This window comes from Balaenoptera musculus, chromosome 9 (genome assembly GCF_009873245.2).
Source record: "Balaenoptera musculus isolate JJ_BM4_2016_0621 chromosome 9, mBalMus1.pri.v3, whole genome shotgun sequence".
Lineage (NCBI taxonomy): Eukaryota > Metazoa > Chordata > Mammalia > Artiodactyla > Balaenopteridae > Balaenoptera > Balaenoptera musculus.
Window position 1 is genome coordinate 41,863,935 of NC_045793.1, and position 23,558 is coordinate 41,887,492.

Below are 23,558 nucleotides of genomic sequence, written 5' to 3' on the forward strand. Positions count from 1 at the left end.
AAATCAAAACTTGGTTCTTGGAAAAGATAAATAAAATTGATAAATTTCTAGCCTGACTAACCAAGAGAAAATGAAAGAAGATAAAAGTTACCAATATCAAAACAGGTGTAGGGGCTTCCCTGGTGGCGCAGTGGTTGAGAATCTGCCTGCCAACGCAGGGCACACGGGTTCGGGCCCTGGTCTGGGAAGATCCCACATGCCACGGAGCAACTAGGCCCGTGAGCCACAATTACTGAGCCTGCGCGTCTGGAGCCTGTGCTCCGCAACAAGAGAGGCCGCGATAGTGAGAGGCCCGCGCACCGCGATGAAGAGTGGCTCCTGCTTGCCGCAACTAGAGAAAGCCCTCGCACAGAAACGAAGACCCAACACAGCCAAAAATTAAAATTAATTAATTAATTAATTTAAAAAATTTAAAAAAAAAACAGGTGTAGAGATGATGTTCTCATTTGAGCCTAGGATATGTGTGGGTGGTTTTCGCCTTCTTGTAGGAGATTCCTCTCCCCTTAGAGGAGATCAACAAAACAAACTGAGTAAATGACATTTCCAAACTTTAAAAAAAAAATTGTAAATGACACTTACAGAAAATTGGACGGGTGGGTGGACAGATGGATGGATGATGGATGGATGGATGGATAATGGGACACACTGCTATAAACACATAAATAAGACTTCAAATGGAGGCTACTTCCTGGGATTCACTGGCGGAGATATTCCAGCCACTCTCAGCTCTTCTAGGCTGCCTTGAGGGCTGAGAGAAGCAGTGGTATCTCTACCAGCCTGGCTCTTTCATTTGCATGCATATGAAAATTGTCTGTCTTGTAATGTTAATAGCGTTCATACATCTGGTTCATCAGGTAAAACGTCAAAAGGCAGAAAGGAAACCCACAGTTCTAATAATTTATTTCCTCAATCCACCCACACCCACACTCCTTCCCCAGTGCTCCAGAGGCCTGCTCCTCCCTGCCTCTGGGGCTTCTGGATAGGAGAGGGGAGACCTGCAGCTTAAAAGGAGAGTTGGCCAAAATGTGTCCACAGGAGGTCTGTCAGTGCACGGCAGTGGGCAGCACCCAAGGCGTGTTGCTGCCTCTTCAGCTTTTCCAGCTAGAGAGTAGGTTCTGACATTTTGTGCCACAGGACTTTCCATTAGCTTAATTACTGAACGGGGCAAACTGGGACATTAGCATCTTTAAGGCAGACACTTGTTAATAGCAAGATGTTGGTAACTGATAGTACTTCTCACTCATTCAACATCTGGCATGCCAGTCATGGTCTAAGGCTTGCTCATAGGGTCATTCACTCGGTGAGCATTAGAGCACCTGAGATAGGATGGACTCTGGGCACAGAGTGATGAACAGGCAGACATGACCCTGTCCTCCTGGAGCTTAGAGTCGAACGTGTTTAAAAGAGGTTGGTGCAACAGACAAATTTCTGTGGACACAAGAAGTGTTGGCTTCTTCACAGAGAGATTAGGAAATGTCTAACACTTGAAAAGAATTATCATGGGTGAATGCAAATTCAATTGGAAGAATTTGACTTTCAAGGATTAAGGATTCTAAATTTAAACTCTGTGGTTCATAAAATAAAGTTGATTTGTCGCCGTATCTTTGAAAGTGGGTATTCCTGGTACTTATCCCACTGATTTGGGCCTTAAGAGTTAAACAGTTAACATGTAATCACCAGAGGGAAGATATGACCAGATCTCAGTGAAACGGATAGGAATATATTTGACATGAAAGAAGCTTGAATCTCATTATATCCAGAGCCCAGCTTTTATTTTTCCAGTATGATTCATGTACCTGAAATAAGCAGATTATACTAGAGGCTGATGTTCTAGCATCAGCTTGAAAAGGCTGATCTTAACCAAAAAGCCTTTTATTCAGATTTACTTCATTCACCATTCATACTCATAATGTATTGAGTATCTTCTTTATACCAGGCCTGTGCCGGGTGCTGGGAATCCAAAGATAAATACGACCTGGCGCCTGTCCTTGGGTATCTCACAGATATAAGACTTAAGTATCAACATGAAATTACAATCCAGTGTTGCCTATGCCCCAGTAAATTTAAATACCAGGAGAGCCTGGGAGACTTGAGAAAGCTTGTGGAGGAAATGATGTCTGAGCTGGCTTTTGAAAAGGAGAAGTGAGGGGAAGACTTTCTAGGAGGAGGAAACAATATGTGAAAAGGCACGTGGGGCCTTTTGACATCTAAAAGTTCATCCTCTGATTGAGAAACATTGAATTCAGAGTACAGGATTGGTGGGGACAGAGAGAAGAAAATGGGTTAGAGAACTAGTGCCTGATAATGCTAAGGTAGCTGGGGACCAGAACATTATAGCTGCTTACAGAAGGCAAGATCCTATCTTATTATACACTATATGAGTGACTGATTTTGCCTTCTAAAATGTAAACTCAAACTCATAGATATACAGGTGAGCAGCAATGCTTCATAGCTATGAAATCTAGTTCTCTGGCTATATTTAGCACACACACATGCCAAGTTATATCCTACACCTTTCATCAAAATTCTTTGACCTCAAGATGATGTAGATAGATGGTGGAGAGCCAACATAATTAAAGTGAATGCCAGGCAAGATGGCCAAATGAGGCAAGTCACCCAAAGCAACATAAGGAATGGCGGCCAACGCTATACACCGAAAATGTGTTGTATAAAACTCTGCTCTCGTATTCAGTCAACCCATCATTTGACCCCTGGAAGATGGCAATCCCCAAACCAAGGCACCATCATGCCCAGAATTTCTCTGAGCATCCCCTGACCCCACATGCCTTGTCTCTAGTCCCAGGGCCAGATGGTTGAATATGGGGTCAGAGGCCGTAGGATCAGTTCCTCCCGTATCCTCTAACCCCAGAACTCACTTATCCCAGGCCTTCCTCCACATGGTGAGGTGGGAGATGTACATTAGTGGAACAGAGGATGGAAATAAACTGCTCCTGGACATGATTTTCCACTGACTTAACTCCAGAGGGAATAAAAGACCTTAGGTAGCGAGTAGCAAAGCCTCAGAGCATCAGATGTCTAAGAAAGTGTTGTGGTGTGTGGCAAGAAGCCCCTGAGGGAGACACTGCCCCAGATCTGTGACTGCTTACTCCACCATCTCCTGGCACCTCTCTCCCTCACAGACAGTTTGGACAGGTGGCAGCTTCTGGGGTGTTAGCCTGAGAGGCCACCGCTCCCAGCTCCTCAGTCTGCCTGCTTGAAGTGCTGGAGAGCTGACCTCCACTAATGCCTCAATGACAGCCGGCCAGGGACGTCAATAAATCTCATTATAAGTGATAGCAGCCTTTAACGCAGGCATGCGGGTCAGAGAAGTAATTCCTCCAACCCCTCCCAGGCAGCTTTGGTGAAATTAAAGTGAGGAATGATATTCTCACGAATTTCCTATTTCCTCCCTGTGTTTATCAGAAATCTAGGTCATGACAGCTCCGCTCATTCATGTCTTCACTGGTAAATGCGTTAGAAGGTCAAAACCCAAAGTTTGCAGGCCCCCTCCTTTTTCTTCCTGCTCCCTGCCCTGCAGAAGAGAAAGTGCCACAAAGGACATCCAGGCTGACACTCTGGTCTCAAGTGACTTCAGCACCTAGTCAAGAGGCCACGTCTGGGCTCTGGTGATGCCCACACCTGCTGTCGTAAGCAAGGGGATGGATTAGCCATGTGCCTGCCCTAAGCAAAGTGGCAGGCATGGTCCAACGTCAGCCGGCAATCCATTGTCAGTTTCACCTTTTCCTATTGACCTCCGAAGGTCACGTGGTGCTGCTGTAATGTACTGACTGGGTGTCCAGAAGCAAAGCCTGTCCTCTCCTTTCTCTCCAGTCTCTCAAGTATGAGTCAAAGATTTTTCCTAATGAATGACACTAAGATTAGTAAAGAAGTCATCATTTATATCAGTGTTTCTCATCTAAGAACAATCTTTATGAATTTATGAGATTAGAGCTTAACATTTAGTTGAAAAAATGTTTTCAGTTTTTTAAAAGAAAATAATCACCTGTGATCCTAGCACCTTAACATAATGATTTTCATTTCACAATTTGCTTCCAGTTTCCAACCACAGGAAGGCATTGTTCATAATTGTGATTTGTATGTATATAGTGTTCATTTCTCTTGCTTTTTTTCACTTAAGATCAGATTTTCATAATTATACTGAATGCCTGGCTGCATGTATTTCTCTGGGTTGCTAATTTCTGATTTTTTTGATGGTTTACCCAAAGAAGGGAGGACATTTATTTAGTTTCTCATATTATGTTCTTACAGATAATGATATATACAGCTTTTGCTTCCTTTTGAATTTTCTTTAGGAATAACCCCAGGAGTGGGACCCCTGGTTCTTGATATGGATTGCCTTACTGACTTTTTTAAAAGGATGACACCAATTATGGTACCACTACTAGGGCCCATGACCATTTTCATTACAAACTAAAAGACCCAAAAAAGATGCCAAACTTATGGGAAAATTGTTTTTGCTTGTTTGTTTTGGCGAATTCTTTTTTAATATTATTGATCTTAACTGGGAAGGCTTGAATGGAATCCTAAGGAAGAAAAAAATGAAAAATGCAGGGACTTCCCTGGTGGTGCAGGGGTTAAGAATCCACCTGCCAATGCAGGGGACACGGGTCCGATCCCTGGTCTGGGAAGATCCCGCATGCCGCGGAGCAACTAAGCCCGTGCGCCACACTCCTGAGCCTACGCTCTAGAGCCCACAAGCCACAACTGCTGAGCCTGTGTGCCACAACTAATGAAGCCCGCGTGCCTAGAGCCTGTGCTCCGCAACAAGAGAAGCCACTGCAATGAGAAGCCGCGCACCGCAACGAAGAGTAGCCCAGGCTCGCCGCAACTAGAGAAAGCCCACGCGCAGCAACGAAGACCCAACACAACCAAAAATAAATTTTTAAAAAAATGAAAAATGCAGAGGGGGGTAGTTTTGCAGAACAGATCCCATTCTATGACTCAGCATTCAGCATTCTTTCCTTCACTTGTTTCTATTTCTGGTAGGGCGAGGATGCCCTAAGAGTATGAGATACTGGTAGGTCTGGGCTCAGAACAAGAGCTGCTTTCCCTTAATGATGGGACAGCTAGAGGTGAGCCAGACACAAATAAAATCCATGAGAGCCACAAATAGCCTGATGGTTGGCTGTGTCAAGAGAGGCATCCAGCTAATGCTGGGCCTTTGGAGTTCACTTGGAAGAATTCTTTCTCATCTGAAATTCTGAAATCTGAAGGCATTGACTTCATCTTTCTGCCTGTTGTCCTTCTTTCTGGGGGCATCCTTGCTGTGACTTACTGGCCAAAGGCAAATCCTCTGACAGATGTTGAGGTAGAGAATGATGTGGAGAGATCTACCTCCCTAAGAAAGAACGCCTGTGGGTAGTTACTGAGAGTGCAGCTCCCAGATCATAGCACAAGAGAAGGGGGCAGTCATCGGTGGTGCCTAATAGACACAGAGAAGGAAGGCTAGCACGTGTGTTACGGTGATGCAGGGCACCGATGTGGACTCACTTGGCTCTTCCCTCCAAATTAGGAGTTGTTAGGGTGTTGAGATGTGCAATGACTCTCGTCTTCCATAGGTTGTACCCTGCTGTCAGTCCAATAGAATAATAATAGTATCCAATATTGCACAGTACATACAATTTGAGAAGCATATATTAACATACACATTAGGCATGACACTGAGTGTCTCGGCCAAGGTCATTCAGCTACAGTGAAATGACAGTGTCACTTAGTCCTTGGTCCTGGGGGTCTGTCTCATAGTCTGTATTATGAATGAACCCAGACATTCGAATGAACACTCACCAATGAATGAACCCAGCTATTCTGCCACTTGGGCCCATGCTCTCCTTTATACCCTGCAGCCACTATAGGATAAAACTAGGTTTTGTGTAGCCTTTGTTCTACAGTAGTTCAGAGGTCAAAGGGCAGATGTGTTACCTACAGATAATGGGTTCATCCAGAAGCCTCATTACCTCCTACGTAGCTTCCATGTTTTAGCAAGTTTATACCCCTACAGACACCTGTCTGTTTGGAAATGATAGAAGACAGAGCAGCCCATAATGCTGCTGATTGGGAAAGAGTTTACTGTTTTTCATGGTCTCCCTGGGAGGGAGATGCTGAAGATAGGAGAGTAGCACAGCTTTGAGGATATGTGGCCTTGGACAACTCACTTAACCTCTCTGAGCTCCTTCGCATAAAAGGGGAATGACAACACTTGCTCCATGCGCTGTCTTGAGAATTAAATGAGATGGTTCATGCGGACGCCCCCTGAACAGAGAGAAGGAAATGTGCTGTGAACCTTGAAAAACATGCTTCTTCCTCCCGTCAGCCTCACTGCTGCGCTTCTTGCCTGGACACACTGTAGGCACTATTCCATGTTCAATCTGCAGCCATTTGTGACTACAAAACAAATGTGTCAACTTTCCTCAATGTGGTGTTTTCTCTAATCTCTCTTAGGAGGTGCTTGAACTTGCTTTCTCGATCTTGTATGACTCAAACTGCCAGCTGAACTTCATAGCTCCTGACAAGCATGAGGTAAGGGTCTCAGTGGGGTTAATTTATGAGAGAATGTCATATTTTCTCAAGAAAAACAAGCAGGTAAAAAATATTGGAAAGAAAGAAATTTCATTTTTTAAAAAAGTCTACCTGAGAAAAATCACGAGCAAAGGTACATCTTGTTGACTTGGAATAGAATGGAAACCTCTCGAAAAACTGCAAGTTGTAACAGATTCTTCTTCTTAGCTTGATCAAGAGTTTATGGTAAGGACTTCCCTGGCAGTCCAGTGGTTAAGACTCCGCGCTTCCAATGCAGTGGGTGTGGGTTCGATCCCTGGTTGGGGAACTAAGATCCCACATGCCACACGGCGTGGCCAAAAAATAAATAAATAAACAAAAACTTAAAAAATAAAAATAAAGAGTTTATGGTAAAGAAGAAGAATGTACAAATGCTTCATACCCAGTAACGGCATAATTGTTAACCCAGAGGAAGTATCAGCCCTGGCTTATAGCTTTGGTTTTCCTTGAATATTTAGCTTTGGGTCAGAATTTTCCGATGATAAACTTATTTCTATTCTTTAAAACATTTGATGAAGTAGGTTTTTTACCATGTTTCTTTAAGTTATTTTAAGAGGTTTAGGGCTGTCTCTGCTGTTAGAATTTTATTTTTGAGATGCTTTTATTCCTTTTGACATCTTGTTATATGTATAATTTGTTTCTCTTCTTGAAACATGCTGTCAGCTATATTTAAAATATTTAGCATAAATCCAGGAAAATGCATTTGTAAGATGAAGTAGCAGCTCTGGTTGATTTAACTTTTTCTCTTGTAAACTAGAACCCAACATCATGCTTGAAACTCTTATTTTTAGATGATACCATTCAAATTTTTGTTGTGCATGTGGTTACATAAAAAGCTTTTAGAAAGGAAGGAACATTTTAATAGAATTTGAATTTTGTTCCCCATTTCCCCTGGGAGACTTAGCTCATTTAGAAGTTATTCTGTATTTGGTTTTCACTGATTTGAAGCTTTTGAATAAAATTGTACATCCCAAAGAGAGAAGAAAGATTATATGCAAATCCTGCATTTAGAGTGGTGCTTAAATATAATTCTGTGTTACTTGACATTTCGTTCACAGAAGGGGATGACTTTGTCTTCATCTTCCTGAAAATAGACATTGTGTCCTACCATTTCTCTTTTTAAATAAAATTGTGGTTGTACACAGGCCACCGTATTCAAGATATATACGGATGTATAGGAAACTACTTAAAATGGTAGAACTGTGGATGCTATTTAAATCTATACAACGCTGTTTTTCCCAGTGTACATTAATTCCAGATAAGGATAAATGTTCTGGGACTGCCAAATTTTTATTCATATCTGCCATTTTTTACTGATGTAGTGAGGAGAAAAATGCCATACACTTGTGAATACTTTTAATTTCTTCAGACCACTTCCGTATCTATTACCTCATTTTATTTGCATAATCGCTCCATAAAATGGAAAGTTCTATCACAGATATCCTTGTTTATCAAAGGAGGAGAGAGAGGCCTACCAAAATTGAATAACTCGACAATAGTACTGATAATAGTAATTATAACCGGAATACTCTGTACCAGGGACCATTCAATGCTTTATGTGCTTCACTTCTCTTAATCCTCATTCTGTAATTCTTAAGGAACAAACTAATGTTATTCCAATTTTATAAAAAAGGGAAGTGAGGCACAGAGAGGTTAAGAAACTTGTCCAAGATGAAACAAGCAGTAAGTGACAGAGCTTGGATTTAAACCATGGGGGTCTTGTTCCAGAAACACTTTCTCTTTGGCCCCTGCACTGTGTAGCTTGGAAGGAAGAAAGCAGGACCTGGACTCATGACTTCCTGCCAGTGCCCATCCCCCAGCTTCAGCAATTATCAGCTCGTGGCCAATTAGGTTTCACCTATACCCTCACTCACACCCAGCTGCCACAACACCCCAGATTATTTTCGAAGCTCATCCAGATATCATATCATTTTATTTGTAAATATTCCCACGTGCATCTCTAAATAATAAAGAGTCCACTTGGAAACATAACTATCATACCATGATCACACCCAATTTTATAACGTTTTAATACCACGATTTGCAGTCAGTTTTCAGATTTCTCCAACTGTCTCATTTCTGGTTTTCTTTTTTTCTTTTATACTTTGTTCAGATCAGAATCCAAATAAGATCCATACATAACAATTGGTTCACGTGTTTCTTCAGTTTCCTTGAACTATAGGTTCCTCTCTCCTTCTCTCATGAACATGTGCATGTGTTTTTTCTCCTTGCAATTTATTCATTGAAAAAACCAGCTCATCTGTTTGGTAGCATAGCCAATAGTCTAGATTTTGCTGATTTTAATTCTGTGTATTAGTTTCCTTGGTTGCTGTAACAAATTACCACAAATTTAGTGGCTTAAAGCAACATAAATGTATTATCTTACAATTCTGGAGATCAGAAGTCGGATTCAGGTCTTTCTGGGCTGAACTCAAGGTATCGACAGAGCTGAACTCCTTTCTGGACTAGGGGATAATCCATTTCCTCACCCCTTCCACTTCTAGAGTCACCCGCACTCCTTGGCTCATTCCTCACCTCCATCTGTCTCAGTAACGGCGGGTTGAGCCCTCACACCGCATCATTCTGACCGCCTCTTCCATACTCAAATCTCCCTCTCTCTCACTCCTGTTCTGTTTCCCTCTTCCACTTTTAAGGACCTTTGTGATTACATTGGGCCCACCTAGATAATCCCAGATAAAAATCCCTGTTTTAAGATCAGATGGTTAGCAGTCTTAATTCCCTTCACCATGTAACCTAACATACTCACAGGTTCCAGGGATTAGGACATGGTCTTATTTAAAAGGAGGGTACTATTCTGCCTACCATAACCTGCTCTATCATTTCACGTGTTTATCTGCATCCTGTATTTCCTATTAAGTGATAGTTAGACGATTCATCAAATTCAGGCTCTACTTTAAGCAGCAGTTGTGTTGTATTCTTCCATGATGTCTGGTTGTCTCTCTTTTTTTTTTTTTTTTTTTAACTTTGGGTTTATTTATTTATTTATTTATTTATTTATGGCTGTGTTGGGTCTTCGTTTCTGTGCGAGGGCTTTCTCTAGTTGCGGCAAGTGGGGGCCACTCTTCATCGCGGTGCGCAGGCCTCTCATTATCGCAGCCTCTCTTGTTGCGGAGCACAGGCTCCAGACGCGCAGGCTCAGTAATTGTGGCTCACGGGCCTAGTTGCTCCGCAGCATGTGGGATCTTCCCAGACCAGGGCTCGAACCCGTGTCCCCTGCATTGGCAGGCAGATTCTCAACCACTGCACCACCAGGGAAGCCCTGGTTGTCTCTCTTTTGGAAATGTTTGCAACCATTGATGATTATCGCCTAGATTCTTGGATCTATTAGACTTTGGAAAAGGTTGATATTCCAATTCTATTATAGTTACGTAAAGAGAAACTGGCCTCATCAACTCTTTGGTTACCCTGAGGTTAAACAGTGTACATATGATAGGCAGGATAATGCTTGATTCTCTTTACCAGTTTTCAAAATCATGAGCCTCTTCAAAGGAGGCCAGTGAAGGATTTTTGGTGTTTGGGTATCATTATGAAGTTATGGGTTTAACGTATTTGCATATCAATAGGTTGCAGTTGTTGTCATTATCAGTGTCCAAATTATCTTATCTAGAGAAAGAAGGAACACCTTCTGGTTAGCTTCTGAGTTCTATTGACAGATGTCTTTGGCAGCTTTCAGGCATTCTGGCATGACAAGATATTCCAGGTTCATCTTGTATATTTCCTACCTTTTCTCTGTGGAGCTTTGGCTCCTTTTGCTATTTAGCAACCAGAATCTGGACATTAGGTGTGCCTGTCACTGCTGGGTTGGTCATTATTTCCAGGTTTTTTGTAGACAGAGCTTGGAGTTATGTTTTTTTCAAGATAAAATACACTGTAAGTTCATATTGATACTTCCAACTCAGATTCAGTACTACAGAGTTTTTATTTATTGGTTGATGTATTTTTTTAATAAAATTTTCTGTACTTGCTGCCTCTCGAAAGAAAAGCACCACAGAAGTGTTCCTGTGGGTTAAATTAATCTGTACTAGGAAGCTAGCCAGGACTGGGAAAGCTGTGTACAAAGAGCAGTAATCCCCAGCACGTAGGGATTTACAATGAAACAGTGCCAGAGCTGAAAGGGGCCTTAAAGAACATGGGGTTCAGTGGTGCCCATATCTGGAGGTACATCAGAATTAGCTAGAAGCTTTTCCAAATAAAATTTCCTGACCCAAGATCCATAAGATCAGGATCTGCAGGGTAGGACCTGGGTATCTATTTTTATTAAAGTTATTTATGAGGAAATGAATGTTTCGATGTGTTCGGAATCTATCTAAGGTATTCATGAGGACACTAATACTTCCAGAAATCCTTTAGCACTCAGCTGATGTTTAGATAGGTTAAATGCTTTGGCTGAGATCACATAGCCATGGCAGAACCAAAGCTGTACGGTTCAGGGCTGCACTACTCAGACATGGGCCTCGTAATACACCTATGGTACACCTCCTTGGCTTAAAAAGTGGTGCCACCAATGTGCATCGTGGTATATTTCTATCACCTCACTGTGACTTAAGATTTGTGTAGTGCTTGCCATCTTGTAGTACTTTTATGTTGAGATCTGCTATCACATTCTGGAACATAGCCCAGGTAACCACAGTGCAAAGGACAAGCTAAGTAGGGTCTGGAATTGCAGCTTGACCCAGTGAGGGCAAGAGAGGGGGGAATCTAGAGCATGTTCTAGAAGGAAGACCAGTCCCACAGGAAAAGCAGAGAAATTGCTATCGAAGAAGTCCTATATAGGACTAGGACATCCTAAAAGGTGAGAAAGCAGAGCATCCAGAATGCAGGCAGTTTTCTGAGATGCTGGCAGCAGAGGCTAGTTCTTCCACCAGGTATCATGGCTCTAATACCAGGTCAGGGCAGGGTTTCAGCCTCTGGAGGGAAACTGACAAGAGCAAGGCAGGTCCTCAGATAAACGAAGCACAGTTCATAGTCTACTGGAGAGGCAAAGGGCATGATTAATTTTAATGAGAGGGCAAGAACCAAATTCTTGGTTGGGTACTATGGAGTGCTTTCCAAAACAGGTGATGTCCCCAGACACCAGGCTCCAGAGAGCTTCCTGGAGGAGAAAAACCTTGGAACCTGGAGACCCAGGCAGCAAGGGTCCCTAGACCGGCAGCCAAGCCACCTTCTGTTAAGATCACCCAATAATTTTAGCCACTTTGCCCACCAGACATGGAGCAGCACTCAGATATTTCCTAGACATTTTGCTAAGAAATGCAAAGGTGGGTCTACCATTGGGCTGTCATTGTGAGTGCTGGGAATCAGACAGGATAGGCAGAGATTAGCTACTAGACTGGGAACCATGGAGTGAGGAAAGAAGCAAGCCTGACCTGATATTGAGTCCAGGATTGTTGGGATATATTCTACCAATACCTTAAACTCTTTGACTCACTGGTGGGATGTTAGAGATACTATGTTGCACAGGCACGAAAACCCAAACCCTCCTGCTGCGCCACAGGGAGGCATCATGGGCACAGAAGTGTGCAGGCGCTGGAAGCAGATTGCGTAAGTTCAAATCCCACCCACTCCACGTACTACCAAGTGACTTAATTTCTCACCACCTCAGTTCCCTCATCTGTAAAACAGAGATGCTACCAGAAGTGTCAACTTTATAGAGATGCTGTGCATATTAAATGGTGATGCAGGCAAAGCGCTTAGCACAGAGCCTAGCCCATGCTGAGTGACCAGTAAGTGTTAGCTATTGTTACTCCTCTTGCTATCGTCATCAGTAGTTCTCATTGTCACCTCCCTTCCCACCAGTACTGTATCTGGACAGATGGGCTGAATGCGCTGCTGGGGAAAGACATGATGAGTGACCTGACGAGGAATGACTTGGACACGCTGCTCAGCATGGAAATCAAGCTCCGCCTCCTGGACCTGGAAAACATTCAGATCCCCGACGCACCTCCACCCATCCCCAAGGAGCCCAGCAACTATGACTTTGTCTATGACTGTAACTGAAGCGCCCGGGGCCCAGAAGCTCCCCCTCCAAAACTGGAAGAGCTAGCTAACAGGAGAGAAGAATGAAAACGCTCCCATGCCTTGGAATCAGCCGTGGTAGAGGAAAGCTGTGGTCGACATTTCCTTTGGCCCCAGCGCCTCTAGCCCCGGTGTCTTCCTGCCCCTCCCTGGCGTCCTGCTCACCGCCCTGATTCCGTTTCTAGACTCCGTTGCTTTAGGTCACCTCCCGTTGCTGCAGCCTAAGGTGGGAGAAAAGCAAAACCCACCGCCAGTAAGAGAGCCAAAGGGCCCTTCCATCTTCATCCCAGCAGGCAAGCCCTCCCCTCCTGGGGGCTGAAAGCCAGCAGCACCAGACCGCCCCCAAACCTACAGCTAGACCCAGGGGTGTGCCTGAGGCCTGTGTCTGGAAGAAACAGTCGAGCTGCTTGAGGAGACCAAACACCTCCTCATTCCCCTGCTGTCTAGAGTCCGCTCACATCACCATGTGAATTGAAATCTGCTTCCAAACCCCCTCCCTCCCGCATCCCGGCCTTTGCCTGCCCTGTCCCTCTCTGGTCCCAAGAGCAGCAGAGGCAGCTTCTTCCTAGTTCTCGCCAGCGCTGCGTCTCCAGACACAGTCCGTGGGTCCCATGGCCACTTCACGTCCGCCCTGTGACTGTGACCGCCCTTCCTGCCTCCCAGCTAGTCTTGGCTTTCCTCTCCCCGCCCCAGCCCAGACCTGCCCTCTTCATTGCCACACACCCTTCCAGCCCCTTAGCTGAAAGCACAAATGGTGAAATCAGTCACCTTGCTCCATCTCTCATGTACTAAATCTAAAAGCCTCGATGACAGGCAGTTGCTATCTAAGGGTTTGGTGGTCCTTCTCCTGGTGGTTCTGCTGAACACAGGTTTCCACAGGATGGTCAAATATCCAAGTTTACATCGTTGTAATTATTACAGGTATTGACAGTTTGCAAGGGTTCAGGGTTGTTGGTTTGGGGGGGTGGGTTATGGTTTTTTTTTGGTTCTTTTTTTCTTTGCTTTGTTTTTGTACAAAAGAGTCTAACATTTTTTGCCAAACAGATATATATTTAATGAAAAGAAAAGATACATAAAGGTGTGTACTTTCCAGGGTTTTTTTTTTTTTTAATTATTTGAATCCTAAACCTCTTCCTGAGAATAACATTCCCCTAAACATGCTGTGGAATAAAATTAATCGTGATGAGTTGTGGGGCTGGTGTTTTGATTTGGTAATTTAGGTTCTTGCTGCTCAGGCATCAGCATCACCTGTGAGCTTGTTGGAAATGCAGAATCTTAAACCTCACCCCAGCCCTGCAGAATCAGGTGATGCACGTGCATATTAAAGTTTGAAAAGCACTGGCCTGGGGGACTCCTGACCATTGCTGGGTCACCATAGGCTCTGCACATCAGTAAAGAATGATACTTCTAAGAAGACCATCTCAAGTCATCTAAAAAAATCAGACCCACTATGTAATAATATGATCTATTCATTTTACACTCTTGCCTCCTGACAGTGACTTTCTCTTTTATTTTTTCTTCCTTACCATTATATAATTTATGGAACTGACCAAATGAAACACATCACACTTTGAAGGAGTACAGTTAGCAAAGGAAAAGAATGGGGACCCATAGACCAGAAATCAGTCAAGCCAGAACTAAATGAATCTAACTATGAATTAATGAAATATGGGTAAGAGTCCAGCAAAGGATTTTTCTGAGGTTAGTTCCACTGGAGGCATATCTGGATCATAAACTCCAAGAGCTGGAAGGGATATCAGAAAGGTCCCAGTGATGCAGAATTTACAGCACAAGCCACTCTCGACTCTCAATAGAAGTGTTAGATGCCTTCAGGTCACTGCTGTTTATTGTTACCCAGATGTGCAATTACAAATTGACCTGGGTTGAGATGACATTACAGGGAAAAAACAAAAAACAAAAAAAAACCTCCTTTATAAGCCATAGTAATTCCCAAGTGATTATGCTTTACATCAGTGCACTCACACCTGAGTGTCAAGTTGATACTTCCTTTACATTAAGCTTTGATGATATTAACCTGTATGTCCTTCATGTCAGGAGCACTTATTGATCTACCCATCATCCTGATAAAATGATAAATGTTAGGTAAAAGAAAGCAGACAGAGTCATACCGTTTTTTACTTAGGAATTACCTGACTCCATCCGTGAACAGGGGAATTCTTTGGACCAAGATATCTGAGGTCCTGGGACACTGAGTTTAAGAGATTGATCGTCCTATGACCCTTGCTAGGAAGAACAAGCCCTTCTCTCTTCTGTTGCTCCTGCTTTGGTGTATTAAATAGAAACTAACTCTTTCAGGGCTATTAAAGAAAGCATTCTGCTTCATCCCTGTAGACCCTCCTCTCGAGGACTGGTGAGCTCCTGAGAGTGTGACATCATTCCTTCATTTTGTGGCAATATGGTGCAGGGTTGTCCCCATTTGGCCACCTCATCTTCTCGGCCTCGGCTGCCGAAGGCAAATTTCCCAGCCAGTGGGCTTCCCACAGCCAGCTCAGCGGCCGTCACCACGGGTGTCTAAGCTTGGACAAATCAGCCAAAGCCAAGCGAGCACTGAAGGAGGAGCCCAGTTTTGTCGTTAAGCCTAAGCTGCATTCTCCAATTCAGCTTTACCTGAAATAAAACTGATCATTGAATTTTAATCTACTGATATTTTAATTCCTCTCTTATTCTTATTCAGAACCTATAGGGGAAAGGGTAATTAACTGGCACTCTCAAACACAAAAGTGACCAAGGGCAGGAAAATCTGATGATTATTGCAGAAGAAAAAGTGCAAGGCTGAATGTTTCTTGAGTCTATTTGCAAATCCATTCTAAACCACCTTCCAACTAGCAACTAAAGCATTTCCTACCTACCTGCTTTTATAATGAACTGAGCAGTTGTACCATTGACATACATGCTTTTTATGGATTTTGTCTTAGTTATGAAATCTTTAACTTAAACCTTTAACTTACTATAAACCTTTAACTTAAAGGAAATAAAATATTCCTATGATAATCAAAAACATGCTTAGAGCTAGACACTAGGAATGCAACAAGAATAAAATTTGTAAAATCGGGAAGGTTATAATCAAGTAATTTAGTCGAATATAAAACCAAGTAATTGCAGCACAGTGTGGAAATGCTACTATATAACTGTGTACAACATAGAGTAGTAGAAAGGAGGTTGTGCTCAACACGCTTGAAAGTGGGGTAAGGGAAACCAAGAGAGGAGTAGAAACTTGAATTAGGTCTTGAAAGAGAGAAGCTGTTTGCCACGCAAGAGATAAACATTCCAAGTAGAGCAAAACATACAAACAGAGCCTGGAGGCAGGAAAACTGGTGACTATTCCAGAATCTGTGAAACATTATGGCCAGTAGTAGGATGTAGGATGGATATGAGAGGGCAAGGGAGAGAAGACTGCAGAGGATGTAAGAGGCACAAATCATGAAAATCCTGAGATGGTTGGCCAGGGATTTTACTTGAGGGCAAGAGAGTGTAGTCAGAGGAGTGATGTTGTCAGATTTGCCATTCAGAAATACCACAAAGACAAAATACCCATGTGGGGGAAAGATCAGTGTGGGAGAAATGGAAAGTAGAGATATTGGTAGCTGCCTTTTAAGTGAAGGAGAGAGAAGAATGCCAATGACTTCTGAGTTTCTGGAATGCGTGAGGAAGCAGATAACAAGGCTGTTACCTAAAATCAGGAAGAGAGGAGAAACGGGAGATTTTAGGAAATAAAAGTGAGGGGAGATCATGAGACAGTTTGTTGGACTTCTCCAATCAAAGAAATGGAAGCCAACCCTCATTCTAACATGGAAATCTCATGATTTGAGAAACCTGTGGATGAGGGGCCTGGAAATTGTCATCGCTCAGTAAGTAAATCCCTCCCATCCCTTTGGTCCCCTATCCATGCCCTCTCCTTCCCTCACATCCTCTCCTTTTCCTTTATGATAACACAGTGGTTGAATGATCTTTAGTATAGTTCAACTATACAGGCATGTTTCAACCAATTCAGCCTGTTTTATGAAAAAGGAAAATAATAAGCAAAGGAAAGGAAGAAAGGAGAAAAATTTAAATTTGAACATACTCTTGAAATAAATATTTGAGGTAACTTGCAATAAAACCACAATTTAAAATAAAGTTGGGGGTGGGTGGGTGGGTGGAGGATATATGGTATAATTCTATGTGAAAATATAGTTATACCCTATATTTTTCTTTTAATGGAATTACATATTTTTCTGACAGTAAAATGTAAAATGAATGTTAAATGTTTTTAATCAGAACACACCCAAATGAAGGAAGGAAATAATTCTACCAGAAACATGATGTGTAGTTGATATACTTGAACATTAAATCTAAATCTGGGCTTCCTGGAAGCCAATGTAAATAAGGAAGCAAATTGGGATATGTAGCTCTCATTTTTTTAATTAAATTTCTATCACCTCATAAGCAAATATCCTTTCCCAGACACCAAATCTGGAGAGGACATGCTATTAAGAGCACATAACACCTTCAATAAACACTTCTTAGTAGGTGCTATTTGTCTGCCACTCTGTTTTGCTAATGAAAAGGGTTACCACCCGAAGCCCCTTGAGGGATGGAAGCAAACAGGTACCAGAGAAGGGGCCTTCTGAATGCTAGAGTCAGTTTAGGGACAAAGTATAGAAGAATCAGAAGAGTCTGGAAGTCGAGCAACCAAGGAAAGCTTGGCCCGAGAAAGAGGTTCAGGAATGCAAGGGGTGGGTCCAGGGCTAGGAGAGGAGCTGGGCACAGGCGAGCAGGATCCAGGAACTGAATCCCCTTGCACTTTCATCAGGCACCCACTATGCACCATGCACAGGGCACAGGGATACAAAAGTAAACAAGTGACTCTGCCTTCTAGAGTCTCATAGCCTAGGACAGGAAAGACAGACAAATAAATGCAATCCAGAGCTAAAAGGATCTTAATGTAGAGAACACTGAGCTTGCACACAAAACAGGAAGTGACTTCTTCTGCCTGGAGGGAGTGAGGCCTGAGAGAGGGTTGGGAGGATGAGCAGGAAGCCCCCAGGTGACGAGGGAAAGAAGGCCAGGCTCACTCCCTACTCATCCTTCGGGTCCCAGTATGATCATTGTTTTCCCTGGACATCAAAGTCAAGATTGGGGGCTCCGGCTCTGTGTTCCCAGAGCCACTTTTACTTATGGTTATTGAGCTTTCACTGTCTTCCTCGCTTGCCAGGAACCCTATGAAAGAGGGCACCTGGCCAGCTGTTCTCACCGCTTTCATGCCCTACCCTGAGCCCAGTGCCAGGCACCTAACTGCACTCCATCAGCTCTTTCTAAGAGAATTGATCAAGGGCTTTTCTGGAAGGGGTAACAGCATGAGGCAATAGAAAGAGGAAATGGGTTATGGCTGGAACAGACATGAGTGTGGGAGAGAGAAGAGTAGGAGATAATCTTGGAAAAGAGAGTGAGGACCTTGAATGGCCGACCAAGAAGTTGGAACTATATTTTTTATGTGGCTGGGGCCACTGACATAGATACTTAGGTGAATGGAGTAACCTGATTTGCATTTTAAGATCATCACTTTCATACTGACAGCAGCACAAAAGGCAAGTTGAGGAAGAGTGGGTCTAGAGGCAGGGAGACCAGGCTAAACATATTTCCAAGGTGCCTCACTCTTTTTTATTTTTTAATTTCTTTTTTTCTATTTATGTAAGTACAATATCACTATCACATTCTGCAAATGCAGCAGTTAACACCTTACTAGAAGAAGTGACTTGGCCAAAACATAAGTGGTAAAACTAGGATTTGAATCCAGGTTCTCTGGTTCCAGCTTCTCCTTCTTAATTCCTTTTGCAAGCCATTTTATTTATTTGTTTATTTGCTTATTTATTATTGAATTGCAATTGGCATACAATATCATATTAGTTTTAGGTGTACAACATAGTGATTTGATATTTTTTCCACATTAAGAAATGATCACCACAATAAGTCTAGTTGCCATCTGTCACATACAGAGTTATTACAATATTATTGACTCTGTTCCCTATGCTGTATATTACATCCCGTGACTTATTTATTTTACAGCTGCAAGTAAAGGTGCCTCATTTTTAAGAAGGCTGAGCTTATCAATCAATCAATCAATCAAATTACTAGGATCATATTGACTTCAGAAAAGAATATATGTGTGTGCTGTAAAAGAGGTGAAAAGACCATCATTGCAAAGACAGAAAAATTAAAGGCAAAATGATGTATAATTGAAGCCTAATGTATAAATACAAAAATAGAAACAAGACCAGATCTTTCCCAGATTGCCTGAAAAAACAAAATCTGGACAAATGCTGGTTACAAGATATCTGCCTAAAATAAAATGACACAGAATAATTGAAAATACAGAGGTGAGCATGATATACCAGCAAATACAAAGTCACAGTTTCACATGAGGAGAAGAGATGGCAGGAAGGGAGAAAATAAATATCAGGCAAGTAAAATGAAGATAAAAATCTATGGAAAAAGAAAGTGACTTTGTAATACTCTTTAACATTGACATAATTTACCATGTTGATACGACTGATGAGAATAATCTAATGTCACTGCAAACCGGTAAAGGGCTTTCACCGGAACCTGACCTAGCTGACACACCCTGATCCTGGACTTCCAGGCTCTAGAACTATGAGAAATTTCTGTTCTTATAAGCCACCCAGTCAGTGGTATTTTGTTATAGAAGCCTGAACAGACTAAGACACATGGTTTGTAGCTCACCTTCAATAAATAAACTCTGGTTTGATGGTGTTCCACTTAAAATGTCACTTGAAACCGATCACAGTTTTCTAAAACGGTGACAGTCCAGGAAACAAGACCTTACTGAATTTGCAGAGAATTTTTGCATAATTAAAACTTAAGAACACAATCGATTTTATTTTATTTTCCTTTTACTTCATTTCATTTCACTTCATTTCGTTTCATTTTTAGAACCAGGTAGTACTATCGACCAAAAATTCTAAGAGATTTAGCAAGGTCTGATGCTACCAAATATAATTTTTAAAAACAAAAGCACAAAATATGATAGCAAAAAAAACATATATGAGAGAGGGAGAGAGAGAAAATGAGAATGTACATGTATGTTGAGGAAAAGCCTAACTTTGGAGCAATATCATGGTTGCACAGTTGTTAAGAAAATATAAGCTGTGAAGTCCTGTGCCAAATTCCAGTTCCGGTGCTTGTTAGCTGTGTGACCTCGCTATTTCCTGGTTTGTAAAATTTTGTCTATACAATTCTTTTAAAACAACTATTGAAAGATTATATTAAATCATGTTTATAAGTTTCATAGGACAGTGTCTTGAGTATAGTAAATACTCAAAAAATAGTAAACAGTAAATACTCACAGCTAGACTTTTCTGATGCCAAAAAATCAAACACGTCCACTTGAATCCCTTTGAGTCTGAGAATTAGGCCATGCTCCACCCCTCTTCCCATGTGGATCTTGTTGTACCCTTCACACTTTGCCCTCATGACTTGCTACTGTCTTATTTCCACCATTCAGATCTTACCCCCACTATCCTGTATGGTAGTAGCGGATGTTGAACAAGTGGGCCAGACCCTGGATGTTACCTACACAACCAGGATCAGTGGCCCAACCTGCAGGAACAGAGCTAAAGTGGAAACTAAGTCAACATGAAGGAGTCAGGCAGAACCAGCAAGAGCAAGGTCGGAAGCCAAGGGTATTCCATGTGGCACCAGGAATAATGGGGAACTCTCTGTATCTACCTTTATTGGACATGAGAAGTGTGGTGCCTGTGTGCTTCTGGCTGCCATGTACTGACCACTTGGTTGGCAGGCATTAGGCGACATGTTTTCCTTGCAGTACATCATTTTCCTCTCCAGGGGGCTGGTAGTGTTACCTATTTCACAGATGAGAAATCCAAAGCTCAGAGAGTTTAGATCACTACCCAAGGTCACATAGTAAGGAAAGAGTTGAATCTGGGGCTTTCTCTGACACAATGCCCTCTACTGACTCAAAAGGACAATGTGTGGTGGACCCCTTCACCCTCTGATGCTTATGCTATACAGTTTTTTGAACCTAAATTTGGGACTTCACGTTTCTCTCCTGGATGAGGAGAAGCAGGTCATTGCATTTTGCTGGTGGAATCCCTTACCTCTGAAACATGAAGCTTCTCTAGAAGCTTCTCTTATGAGCTGCACGCCATACACCAGCCTGCTTAAGGTCCTGCCGTTGCTGTCATGGTCCCTCAGCCCGTGCATCACCTGCTCAGCCTCACACCTGAGCAGGTTCTCTCCAGCTGCATCAGTTCTCCTAGACTTTTCACCAGGGATCTGTAATGCCTTATTCTGGTCATAAGTTGTAAGAGAACTTTCACACTGTTGTTAGAATTCCCTGCACGCCTTGATTGATTTATCTTGGATTCTCCAACTCTTCTCTTCCTGGCCCATCTCTCTCTCTTATAGTTGCTCTTAGTTAAGTTTTTTTATTAGCTACCTCTCCATTTTCTTTGGGATCATTGTGGTCCTTGAAAGCTGCCAGGGTAGCTCTTTAAGGTTAGATTCCGAAGTACATGCCCAGCATTTATGAGGAATCCCTCCAAATACAAAAGAGAGCTGCCGGTTTGCTTTTTCAGTGAGTGCCATCAGATCACTCCTTATGACAAGGAACATCTGTGGTTTTTCCTATAAAATGGCTTTCCAGCACTTTCCCCATTACAGACCAGTGGCCCTTTGAGAAGTGAGACCATTCCTTCTCAAGACTGGATTTTGCATTTTCCTGTTTACATTTGGAAAAGAGCGATCTGCCATCACTGCAGAGTGCAAAGCAGAAGAGGGAGTAAGAGCCATATTGGGAGTGGATCTTCGTACCCCAGCAGAGCCTGCTGTGGGGCAGTATTGCTGCATTGGCGCATTTGACAGCTCTGTGCAGCTCTCCAAAGAGCAAGCACCCAAGGCTGGTGCTGCCTCTGAACAGGAAGGTCAGGTCACGCCATCCCTCTGTCCTGTAGTGGGCTATCTATTTCCCGCACCCACTGTGAGAGGGGTGAGGAGAAATGAACAGGCATACATGCAATTTCGTTTGGCCAAAGTCATTTCAACATCTGTAAAGCAACTAAGAATTCATCCATCACCAAATAAAGTCATTATTGAAGCAGCTGTTACCCAGACATGACTCTCAGCTGGGGCGGTGGGAGAACAATTTATCTCTTAGCAGCAGCTTGCCAACATCTAACTTGTGATTTATAGAGGAGGAGAAATCCTCAGAATATAAGGTTCAGGCAGATGTGTTGAAAATGGCTCTTCAAATTCTTTTGAAATTTTGTCTACTGTTATTCAGTTTATAAAATACTCATAGAAAATTTGGAATATTCAGAAGCAAGTATACAGGGGAAAAAAATGACTTCTAATCAAGATAACCAGCATCAATATTTTAATACATGCCCCTTCCAGGCATTTCTCCATCTGTTAGATAGATAGATGATAGATAGATAGACAGATAGATAGATAGATAGATAGATAGATAGATAGATACTGTGTAATTAAGAATATATCACATATTTATATGTATTTGTATCGTCAACTGAATGGAATCAATCAGGGAAAATGAGCCTATCCATACAACTCTGCCCTCATTGTAGCCAGGATTCCTTGGGGGTCTCATCCAGTGATCCTCCTTAGCTTCTTCTAATGTTTGACATCTTATTTCACATGGCCACTCCCAGGACTTCTGGAAATGTCCCATGGTCAGTCTGGGCACCCTCAACTTCATATACCAGGATATCTCTCTAAGTTTCCTGTATACATGCTTCTGTGTTTCTCAGTATCCAGTATGAACAGATGAGAAGGATAACAAACTTAAGTAAATCCCATATATCAAATGGGGAAAAATTGAAGGAAATACTTCAAGTCAAAAGGAAATGAGATAATGCAGGATGTTAGAGAAATACAGAGTCCAACTTGAAGACCAAAGAGGAAAGAAATGCAGGCCATGTCAGGCTGAATAGAACTCTTCCCCCTACACTCAGTAATAAGAGCAATCCCATTTGGGTATTTTTCTCAACTCTCTTTCAAACCTTCTTTATGAGAAAGGAAGATATATCAGGCACATTCCTTACCTTCAAGGAACTCATGAATAAGAATATATACCATCCTCTAGGGCCAGGTTTCTCAACCATGGCACTACTGACATTTAGGGCCAGTTAATCCTTTGTTATGCGGGGCTGTCCTGGGCTTTGTAGGATATTTAGCAACACCCCTGGATTCTACCCATTAGATTCTAGTAGTACCTCTCTCCACGCCCAGCAAGTTGTGATAACCCAAAATGTCTCCAGATATTGCCAAATATCCCTTGGGGGGCAAAATTGAGATTCTCCCCAACTGAGAATCACTGAACTAGATATGGAGGATGGGGACAGGGGGATAGTCTTCTGTTTGCTGACATCAAGCAAAATAATCCTATTTGCAAATCATTGGAAAAAAATTCCAGCAGCAATGACCTTAGGGACATCAGGGTAGAGAGCACCCAGAGCCATGTGGGTTTGGGAAAGAGAAAGGAAATAAAAATAGATTCACATACCTCATTTATTTTAAACCTCTCGACAGTCTTTCAAGGTAAGCTTTATTCGCTCGCTTTACAGGTGAGAAAACCAAGACTCAGAGAGGATAAATCACTGGCCCAGGACCACAGAGCACGTAAGCAGAGTACTCCCCACTCCACAGTGCTGTATGCAGCCAAAAAATAAGAGTTCCTAGAGTTTGGAGAAAGGAAATCTTACCAATTCTAGATTTATACATTTAAAATCAGAAAACCTGGAGAATGAGGAGATGGGTCTGAAGGGAGGAAGGCTTGAGTGACTTCAAAACCTGAGTGACTCCAAAGAGAAGATTTTACCCACTTTGAAATGGTTTGTTTAGAATTACTTTGTCAGCAAAATTGTCGTTGCAATATTTTGTCTACTGATTGG

General features: G+C 42.4%; 1 protein-coding gene across 11 annotated transcripts in view; it reads left to right on the plus strand.

The window, feature by feature from the left end:
* Nucleotides 1–13,833, plus strand: part of ELMO1 (engulfment and cell motility 1) — a 554,248-nt gene extending 540,415 nt beyond the window's left edge. For 6 of the 11 annotated variants that reach the window (XM_036863258.1, XM_036863260.1, XM_036863259.1 and 3 more), the window contains 2 exons: nucleotides 6,460–6,537; nucleotides 12,394–13,795. In XM_036863258.1, coding sequence (XP_036719153.1) covers nucleotides 6,460–6,537; nucleotides 12,394–12,594 — 279 coding nt within the window. In that variant the 3' untranslated portion in view covers nucleotides 12,595–13,795. Of the gene's footprint in view, nucleotides 1–6,459; nucleotides 6,538–12,393 lie in introns of all 11 variants that reach the window. The other 5 variants (XM_036863263.1, XM_036863265.1, XM_036863264.1 and 2 more) reach the window with 2 other exon arrangements.
* The last annotated feature ends 9,725 nt before the right edge of the window (nucleotides 13,834–23,558 follow it).